The sequence below is a fragment of the Nicotiana attenuata genome, unplaced genomic scaffold (genome assembly GCF_001879085.1).
Source record: "Nicotiana attenuata strain UT unplaced genomic scaffold, NIATTr2, whole genome shotgun sequence".
NCBI classification, from domain to species: domain Eukaryota; kingdom Viridiplantae; phylum Streptophyta; class Magnoliopsida; order Solanales; family Solanaceae; genus Nicotiana; species Nicotiana attenuata.
This window is the reverse complement of record NW_017672293.1, coordinates 52592-62859: the sequence shown is the minus strand read 5'-3', so window position 1 is coordinate 62859 and position 10268 is coordinate 52592. Positions and strand designations below refer to the sequence as shown.

At 34.1% G+C, this 10268-nt stretch overlaps 2 protein-coding genes across 4 annotated transcripts in view; one reads left to right on the top strand and one right to left on the bottom strand.

Annotated features, from left to right (window-relative positions):
* Positions 1–6128, top strand: part of LOC109212624 (short-chain dehydrogenase TIC 32, chloroplastic-like) — a 13329-nt gene extending 7201 nt beyond the window's left edge. Inside the window, exons 1-8 of one of the 2 annotated variants that reach the window (XM_019376288.1) lie at positions 1159–1473; positions 3185–3416; positions 3505–3584; positions 3684–3837; positions 3934–4012; positions 4812–4896; positions 4983–5029; positions 5702–6128. In XM_019376288.1, the coding sequence (XP_019231833.1) occupies positions 1362–1473; positions 3185–3416; positions 3505–3584; positions 3684–3837; positions 3934–4012; positions 4812–4896; positions 4983–5029; positions 5702–5875 (963 nt within the window). In that variant the 5' untranslated portion in view covers positions 1159–1361 and the 3' untranslated portion in view covers positions 5876–6128. Of the gene's footprint in view, positions 1–1158; positions 1474–3184; positions 3417–3504; positions 3585–3683; positions 3838–3933; positions 4013–4811; positions 4897–4982; positions 5030–5701 lie in introns of those variants that run through there. The other variant, XM_019376289.1, reaches the window with a different exon arrangement.
* Positions 6129–6929: 801 nt separating this feature from the next.
* On the bottom strand, positions 6930–9800 carry LOC109212626 (DNA-directed RNA polymerases II and V subunit 6B-like). Of its 2 annotated transcripts, none has more exons than XM_019376291.1 (6): positions 9657–9799; positions 8035–8068; positions 7762–7937; positions 7593–7644; positions 7418–7485; positions 6930–7316 (listed from the first exon to the last, which is right to left on the bottom strand). In XM_019376291.1, the coding sequence occupies exons 1-6, from the start codon at positions 9686–9688 to the stop codon at positions 7247–7249; spliced, it is 432 nt and encodes a 143-aa protein (XP_019231836.1). In that variant the 5' UTR covers positions 9689–9799; the 3' UTR covers positions 6930–7246. The 2 variants fall into 2 exon arrangements, with proteins under 2 accessions (XP_019231836.1, XP_019231837.1); XM_019376292.1 differs by having other exon boundaries at positions 6939–7316; positions 7413–7485; positions 9657–9800.
* Positions 9801–10268: the final 468 nt, after the last annotated feature.

The following is a 10268-nucleotide window of genomic DNA, read 5'->3' as shown; positions in this document are numbered from 1 at the left end:
CCATAGTAAATAACTTTTTTTGTCTTTGTCACATCCCTTAAGAAAATACTAACTCCTAGAGAAAAAAAGTGTATTTTGACTAAATTACCTTAATTAAAATTTGCATATTGTTAACTTGACACCTTGGAATATGTAAATAAGGACAAATTTTGAAAAATAAAGTCAATGCCTTCTTGATAATGTAAAAGGACACTTATTTGTGCCACAATTAAGAGGCAAAAAAGTCATTTATTATGGACCGGAGAGAATATTAACATATGAATAAGGGTAAAATTGTCAAAAATTCCATCTTAAATAATTTTTCTTAAAGGGTGTGTACATGACATATAATATGAGACTAAAGGAGTAGTAGATATGAACCCATACTTTAAAAATATAATTAGTTCAATTCCAATAATCTTGGAAATTAATTTTATAAAATTAAAATACTGAATTCACCTCTAATTTAACCAACTGTGCATGTTTATCTCAATAATTAAGAGACGTATAGTTGTATACTTCATTTATTACATTTCACGAAGAACATATGTTTAATTTGCCCATACATATATTTTTCATAACGATATAGAAATTTATTGTCACGTCTTGACCCTCGGATTTACTTCAAATTTATTGAGCAGCCCGGACATAAATTTGGTTGAGACTTGAAAAATGAGTTTTTAAAAATAGATGAAGCTCTTGTCTGGCCATAAATTTTGGCTTCAAATTTTTTTTTAAAAAAGTTAAAATATTATTTGCTTATGAAATATGATCATGTTTTAAAAAAAAAGAATTTTAAAAATTTTCAAGTTTCCAAAACTTCAACTTTTTTTCAAATAAAATGCATGTCCAAACACAACTTCAACTTTCAAAAATTAAAAACTCTTTTTTTAAGTTTCTATCATAACTATGTCCAAACGCTAGCACTTTTAAAAAAAAAAATCTTTTCAAAATATATGTATAATAAGTGTTTGGTTTAATATTACCTCAATCATTACTATAAAATTTCATTTTTATCCTTAGCCTCTAACAATATTCTAATAGCCAGTTTGGCCAACTTTTTTAATTTAATTTTTATTGTTATTTTTTTTTTTTTAGTCAAAAGCGTTTTTTCCAAAAAATTTGACTCTTCAATCTGAACTGTTCCATTGGAGGAGGGAATATAGTAACCCAATATTCCTTCTGTTCACAACTCGCATGTTATTATCTTTTTGCCCCTAATTCGAATCTTGTCTTTATTAATTAATTTCTTCAACAATCCATTCTTTGTATTTTCTACCAGATTGGTTTCTACCTTATCCTCAGTATATAATATCAGAAATTAGAGAGTCTCTTCTTACTTGTTCTAATTAACTCTGTGTGTGTGAATTTAGGGTGAGAAAATGTTGAAGTTGATAACAGGTAGAGCAGGGCCAAGTGGTTTTGGATCAGCTTCGACTGCTGAACAAGTTACTGATGGTATTGATGGCTCCAATCTCACCGCCATTGTTACAGGTTACTTTCATATTTAGTCTCATTCATATATATTTAGAAGATACTTCATAAATCCGAGGCAGATTCACGATTTGAAGTTTATGGGTTACTACAATAACTTTAAGTAAATTTACAATTATAACTGAGTTCACAATCAAATATTTATAGATATTTAGTGGAATTTTTTAAGGAAAAAATGACAATTGTATAGCCGCTCTCAAAATAATAGCCTAAAAATATTATTTTTTGTATATTTTATGTATATATATACATTCTGTATGTTATATACAGAAATTATACAAAATTTATACACTATTTCGGCTACCGAATGTAAATAGTTTCTGGCGCGGGTTAAAAGTGATAATACCCTATTGTTTAACACATGTACATTGTCCGGACAAAAGTTACTTGGTTCATGTGAACCCTGTAGATCCGCCCCTGTGATAGTCTGATAAATCTACTACCATGACGTATATTTACTTTTGAGTTATACAAATAACATAAGGATTTAAGTTAGCTGCAGTTATACAGATTTTTAACTCTATTTTTGAAATCTTAACCTCTTATAGTATGTTTGTTAGTCCCTCTATCCCAAATCCCAATTTATATGATGCAGTTCGGAATTCGGATTTCGAGAGTCAAAACCTCTTAATTTTGATCGTGAATTCGGACATAGAGTTTAAGTTTTTTGAAATAAAATTTACATATTACATAAAAAGTACTATAAGTCACAGTAATAAGCAATTCGAGAGCAATTGCATTTGCTCAAGGAATTATAGACAACATGATTTAGAACTGTAAGCATGAGATGGTGACAAACAGACAGCTTTTGAGTTTAAGCAATTTGAGAGCAACTGAATTTTATATGTTTATCTTCATTGCTTTTTCTATTTATAGTTCAGTCTTCACTCTTGATTCTACTAGCCGTTGCTGATCTTTAATTTTTTTTTCTTCTCAATCTTCGGCAATTCTCGATGAATATCTTCAGTTCTCTTGCCTTGTTTAATAGTATCTTGATTCTGTAATTGTCAGCTTCTACAACATTGATTATAATGATTCTTTTCTTATAATTTCTAGGCTTTGTATCCAATCTTACACCATTTATTCCAAGAATAGTCTTAGCTTCGAATTCTCTCCTTAAATCAGAGATTCATAATCTTTTTTAACTGCACCTTGAGTCGATTCCCCTCGATCAATTCCTTGGAACCCTCTCAGCATCTTCTCAGTATAGGACAGTATATTCGGTAGCATGTCATTTCGAAAGATAGGATTTGAATATAATCATATTTCTACCACATGGCTTGGCTCAATTAAATCCTGTAAAATTGAATACACACAGAATTACCATGCTTTTAAATTGGATTAAAATTTAATTCTCAAATTTTGTTATTATCGAAACTATAGACGAGTAGTGAACCCTTAAACTAGCATGTCGGACATGGGTTAAGAGAATAAACAATTATCCCCTCAGGTCAAGTTTCTCAATAATCACCTCATGAGCTGGTCTTTTGGGGTTAAGTTTCGTCAAAGTTCAATTTTCTTTACATTTTTTTGTAATTTTGAAGTTAAACTTTTTCGTGGGTTGACCAGGATGAGTATCTCCTTTTATGATCTTGGCAATCTTCACCTCATAAGCTAGTTTTGGTGTTGAGTTAGGCTCAAGGTGCATTTCATTTACAGTTTTTGATAAATTTCAAGTAAACTTTTTCATGATAACGCATTGCAACAACAGGAGGTGCAAGCGGCATTGGTTTGGAGACTGCAAGAATTTTAGCTTTGAGGAATGTCCATGTCATTATTGCAGCAAGAAATATGGAGGCTGCAAATGAAGCAAAACAGCGTATTCTCAAGGACAATAAAGCTGCTCGCGTTGATATTGAGAAACTTGACCTGAGCTCAATTAGATCTGTCAAGGCATTTGCTGATAAATTCGAAGCACTTAATCTTCCTCTCAATATCTTAATGTAATTGCTCTCCATCTTTCTCCAGTGTGCCTTTTGATTGAACTATTACTAGAACAATATGTTTACCTAATGAGAATTTGCAAATTAGAAACAATGCAGGTATTATGTTCTGTCCATTTCAGCTTTCAGAAGATGGCATAGAGATGCAATTCGCCACAAATCATATAGGTATATATTACAATATGTAACTTTAATACACATTTTGGAAGAAACCGCTCTCTCGACGCAGCTGATTTAGTTCTCAAACCTCTATTTGCTGGTTTTCAGGTCACTTCTACTTGACTAACCTTCTTATAGACAAAATGAAGGAAACAGCAAAAACTACTGGTATTCAGGGTAGGATTGTGAACCTGTCATCACTACTTCATCAGTACCCTTATAAAGAAGGAATACAATTTCACAAACTCAGTGACAAGAGCAGGTATACTACATTACCCTATCAACCTTTTGTCCAGTTCAGGACAGTGAAATAAAACAATCGCTTTAGTTTTCATCCAACTGTTGTTTCTTGAACCAGTTATCAAGAAAGACTAGCATATGGGCAGTCCAAATTAGCCAACCTATTGCATTCCAATGAACTTTCTCGCCGCTTGCAGGTAACTCAATAAACTTCTTGATTACTGAAAGTTGTCAGTATGAGGAGCAATTGATATAATATCAAAACTAGATCTCTCTCTTAGCATAGGAAAATCCAAGTATTTAGAGTCAACGGGTTCAAAATGGAGGTGATCTATTATATGTTTACATCTTAAAAATCTTTTTGCATATGTATTACTGATTTGAACTAGAAGTTATGGGGGTTCAGTTGATGTTATTAGTCTGTTTTAGTTCTTGGCCACATGAGCTCATCAAATCAATGGCTTAACTACTTATCATCACAGAGAAAAGATGATACCTTAAAAGCGTTGAGGTCCTTGAATTGGAAAAGATGCTGAATGGGACATACTTATTGTAGAAGTTTGCATTTGGAGATGTTGTATCACAACCTTAAGTTGTTGAATTGTGTGAATTCTCTATCTAAAAGTTTAAACAGTTAGAGCTTAGACACTCATAATATTTTATATCAATCATCAACCTTCAAATGCTAGTGGTCAAGCACGTGGAAATTCTCTGACAATAGGTTGTGGTATAAATCGAATTCAGAATATTTGTGTACTTTCATATCATATTGAATTCGGCAAATCTTAATAATATACATGTTTAAAATGTTGATTAGACGCTTTTATTCATTGATATTGGTTTTAAACAAAATTAATGTATTTACTGTATGAGAGAGTTTGCACCTATTCATATTCCTTCTATTTAAGAGATTAACTAATAAAAAATCTTTACCTGAATTTAAAGCTATATATACTCAGAATACTTTAAAAAGTGTAATATTCTCCTCAAATGCAGGAAGAGGGAGCAAATATAACTGTTAACTCGGTGCATCCAGGTTTAATAATGACAAACCTCATGAGACATTCTGCTCTTTCAACAAGTATGTATTGTATATTAACCCCTCACAAAAGATTTTCTCTACTACACTCATTTTTCAGGAGCTTTACTTGTATTTTTTTTTGACAGGTATCTTTAGGGCTTTTACTTGTTTCATGTGGAAGAATGTCCCTCAGGTAAATGAATTAATTCTTTGCAAGGGTTTTAACCTTTTTTTAAATTGCCTTGTCACAATAAGTTAACTGCATTACTGCATTTAAAGCTTTATAAATCTAATCATGAAAATCTGTACTGACCTTTAGTGGCTTCCTAACAATGCCCTTGTACCTCAATCAGAAATCAAAGCAGCACCTATATTCTGGATAGGTTCAAAAACCAGTGTTTTGCCCCTGTGGTCCTATGGCAAAAGGATTGCTATGTTAAATAAGTTTAATTTTAGTACACTATTGTTTAGAAGTTAACTAATTATATTGATCATGAGATGATAAAACTAGAAAATAGGGGAAACGACGTACAACAAATGGCCACTGATTGTGTAAAAAGAACTTTGTTAGCGTATATAAGTTAAATATATGTTAAATTTGTCTGGACATCTTCATGGACCTTTAATGCCAGGTAAAATGATGTTTTCTCCAGCAAATAAGGTATTAAGATATCATATCTTTAGGTGATAAAGTTAAGGTTCAATACCAACAAACTGTCTGGGCAATCTCCAATAATTACGTAGACTGTCATTAGATTTTGAAGTGGAAAATACTGATTAGTATTAACGATGATTCTACGTAGACTGTCATTAGATTTTGAAGTGGAAAATACTGATTAGTATTAACGATGATTCTATCTTACAGGGAGCAGCTACGACATGCTATGTTGCCCTCCATCCAAGTCTAAAAGGCGTCACTGGAAAGTACTTTGTTGACTGCAACGAGCACGAGCCAAGCAAGCTAGCACAAGATGAAGCTTTAGCGCGGAACCTTTGGGATGTCAGCAACAACTTGATCAATGCAGCTCTAAAGAGTTGATAAGTTGAAAATTCCTGAGAAAGCCTGGAGAGAAATGTTATTTCCTTCATATTTAGTAAAACTGTTATTAGAAGTTTTGTTTGAGTTAGCTTTTCTAGTTTTGTTTATAATCAGAGGCCTTGTCTCTATGTATCTGAGGCCTATGGTTAAAATCTAAATGAAGTGTTTTTTGGCTTTTCTCTTGGTTATAACTTATCAACTACTGTAAATGTCTCTGCATGTCTATTATATTCTAAGTTTTACAGTAGGCAAATTCAAATAGTGATTAACCTATATCCCATTTAATAATAGATTTCATTAACAAAAGATTTTACAACAACCCAGTAAAATCCCACTAGTGGGGTCTGGGGAGAGTAGTGTGTACGCAGCCTTACCCCTACCCCGAAGGAGTAGAGAGGCAAGATTTTGTAGACCAAAATTTCCTAGTGTGAGATGTTATCTACTCTCATATTGTTTGCAACTCTTAGGCGATTGACTGATTGGTATGTTTGTCCGCATAAAATATCGTTAAGAAAATAATTTGTATTTTCGCATAATGTAGTGGTTAAATTATTCCTTTTATAATTTGGTGGGAAGAGGAATGTACCATGAGAGAAGCAAGGATGCCTCATTCAAATATACAATATGAATCCTATGTTGCACATTTATCATGGCAAAAGGCGCTGTTGGTGGATATGCCAAAGATGTCCGGACTCTAAATGGAAATGCCAAAGATGTCCGGATACTAAAACGAGTACTTGATAGAGTTCTCACGTTTGTACAGAATCAATTTTGCCTATCAATTCTGTTCATATGATGGTTGGGTCAATATCCATTTGATGGTTCGAAAGTCGTTTCAAATATGCATCCCACAAAGATTGTTGCCACTGTTTTTACAAATGAATCGTGAGAACCATTGGAGTTGTTTTTTTCTTGTGAAGTAAGATAAGGTTTATGGATTTAATGACAACGTCAAACAATATGCTTAGGGGTTACTTAGGTAGTCTTTAGAAGCTTAAGAGAGAATCAGGGTAAACATTTAGAAATCTTAACCGAGATATGACATGCAAAATGCGCAACCCAATTTCCTTCTAAAAAGTGTTGAGAGTCATACTCCATTTTTCCATTTACTAACAAATTTTTGGAGTCTCAGGACCCTACTAGTAAATTACTTCCATCTCATACAAAAACTCAGCACTGGTGCCCAGTTTTAGAGCCCTTGCTCCATCAATGGTTGACAAAGTACATACCCATTAGAACTTGCAATATTACAGAGTCGATATGATTAATCACTTGAGTTTTCCTTAATACATTGATAACATTGTTAATGTTAACTTCACAACCAAAACCAACAGATAATACTCCTCACACGCAAAGGAGGCACTTCAAGCATCAAGTTCCTCCGACTTGTCTCTTCCATGAATCCTCAACAATCAATTCATCGACTCCCCAATCTTCATAACTAATACACACCAAAAAAAAAAAAAACTTAAGTAGGAGGAGGATGACACAATAAATGGGAAAGAAATAATAACAGATGCTTAAAGACAAAGGAAACCTTGCCTTCCATCAGGCAGGTAACGGCGAATTGTGAATGGTATCTTTCTCTCTCGGAGCTCCTTCATTGCAATCTTTTAACATAAATAAACATCAACAGAAAGACATTAGGCAATCTAGAAACTTCACCAAACAGACATTGTTTGCATAAGTCTGAATGAAGATAAGAAAAGTGGCTGACCTCAAGTGGATCAGTTTCCCCCTCCAACTCAACCATCACAGGAGCATTCATGCTGCTCAAGGAAAAAGGAACTCACCAAATTATAAAATGTTGCATTTGGCTTCACAAGTTTTCAAATTTTAAAATACGAATTTGGGAATAATGCAAAGCTGGGAAAAAACAAAAGGACCTGATCTGGAGTGCACGAGTGCCCAGGATTCTAGCACGTTCATATTTTGTCATATACTTAGACGTCTTCCGAGGTCGCTCCACAGGCTCTTGCTCTGTTTTCTCCTCACCTTCACCCAACAGGGGGTCTGGTATGTCCTCGTTGTTGCCATTATCTTCTTCAATCTCTGCTCCTTCCTGTCAGTTAAGCCCAATAATGCAATATGCTTCATTAAATAAAAATTCAAAATTTACACACCTATGCTTAGGAGTACAAAAAAGAGAAGTATCTTACATCAGGCTCAGGTTCTATTGGCTCGTCCACGTATCTGCACAAATGTAGACAGATAAATGCCTAATAGGTACAATACCCAATGACCTTTACCAGAATCCAACATAATTCATATTCACAACCACCAAATCAGAAAACAAAAAACAATTACACCACTAAAAAATGGTTTAACCACAAATATAGCTTTCCTCGCTAGACTGCTGGACTTACAAAAAAGGCCAATGCCCTATCAATGCATATGGCAGGGATCTTTCCAGGGAAAGCTAGAACACGAACAGTAGATATCTCCACAGCTTGTGTAAGTATGCACTATATATAGCAATATTCACGCAGAAGGTTTGCTACAATTTTTTCTTTTTTTTGGAAATATCCATTGTATTTATACTTTTAAAATATTTCCATTGTATTAATACAAAGCATTTCTCGAGTAAAATAGGACACTTCTGTAAACGTCATGACCTTAACCTCCAGCACTGCTGATAGTCCATCCACATTGCCAGTCATGTGAAAGTCCTCTAAAGTGCAGCTAGTTAAACACAGCTTTATGCATACATTTTTTCAAAAATTTGGCCGCAAAATAGTATATTATCATCCATGCTACCTTAAATGAACTAATCAGCTAAATTTACAAAAATCTCAAACGGACGCAAATGATCCATTTAAAGCAGCAATCCAGAAAGTGCAACTCAGTGGCAGAGCCATTACAGGGGAGCCTTTGTCTACCTAACTCTATAAAAGTATCCGTCCACCTTATCCAACAAGGTGGTTATAAGAATAGACTCTTCCAACAGTACATAGATACTTGTAGTTGAATAGTGTGAATCGCCTCATCTAAAAGCTTAAACTTTAGAGAGGCGACACCTTATTTGTTTGTTTTTTATCTGCATATGTTCCAGATGTCTGGGTCTAATTCTCATAGATTTTTTTTATTTTTTTTATTAATGTCTCACAATAAGACTCAAACCGAAGACTTCGGTCAGCTCATGACTCATGTGAACCGCCTTATCTGAAAACCAATCACTTAAAGCTTAAGCACTTAACAAAGGGAACAACTTTATTTTTTTTTGATAAGGTAAAGGTTTAGGTAACAACTTTATTTGTGTACTTAAGTCTGCAAAACTTGCCATGCAAAATCAAGAAGATCGGAGGAAGAAAAAAACAAGACTTCAGGTTCTCGAATGCTTATAAGAACTCTATAATATCAATTAGGACCAAAACGGCTATATCCAATTGTGCCAATTTCAGCAGAACAGACCTCAATATAGACTTCAACACCTACACAAAAGAATGGCAGTGTAAAATTCAAAGACAATAACTTTTAAAATCCTAAAATGTTAAACCCAAATTGATAAACCCTAAAACAAGTTAAACAACCCCTACGTTAAAACCCAAATACTAAACAAAACACCAGACAAACCCTAAAAGGTTAAGACACGAAATTAGAAGCCCTAGACCCTAAAATAAGTTAATATTCACTGGAAATCAGTTAAATATACCAAAAAGGAAGAATCTTTCAACTGAAAAGACAGAGATAGTAAAAAAGAAGCGATGAAATTGTATTACGTATAATAAGCCAAACGCATAAAATTTGTTCAGTAAAACAAAACGAAGAAAGAGGCACTAACCCTCCGTCCATATCATAGTCATCGTCCGCCATTGTTGTGTCCGCCTCACAGCTCTCTGTCAATTTGGTTGTCTCACTTGTGTATATTAGCGAGAGGAAAGGGAGGCGTACTCCTTTTGTAAATTTGTAAGAGTAGAACCCAAAATCAAACTCTAAATATATACCACGGCCCATTTGGAGGCTTTTATATTTATCTCAAATGGTCCCTTAAGTTTGAGATATGTATGTTTTGTGTCTTCATTATATCTCACACACATATGCTTTGAACTTACGAAAATTAAGCACTTTTGGTTCAATCGACTCTATTCAAAAGGTAACGAGCTTTTGAGCAACGGTAAAGTTGTCTTCGTGTGATATATAGGTCATGAGTTCAGATCGTGTAACCAGCTACTGATATTTGCATTAGAGTAGATTGTCTACATCATACCCCATTGGAGTGCAACTCTTTTCCCGGACCCCGTGTGAACACGATATGCTTCGTGCACCGAGCTACCTAACTATATTCAAAAGGTCCATTTAAACTAAAGAAATTTGGGCAAAATAGATCAGGAAACCCACCCACCCACCCCACCCCCCCCGTCCCCTACCGTAATTGACCGTTATTTTCTCAGGT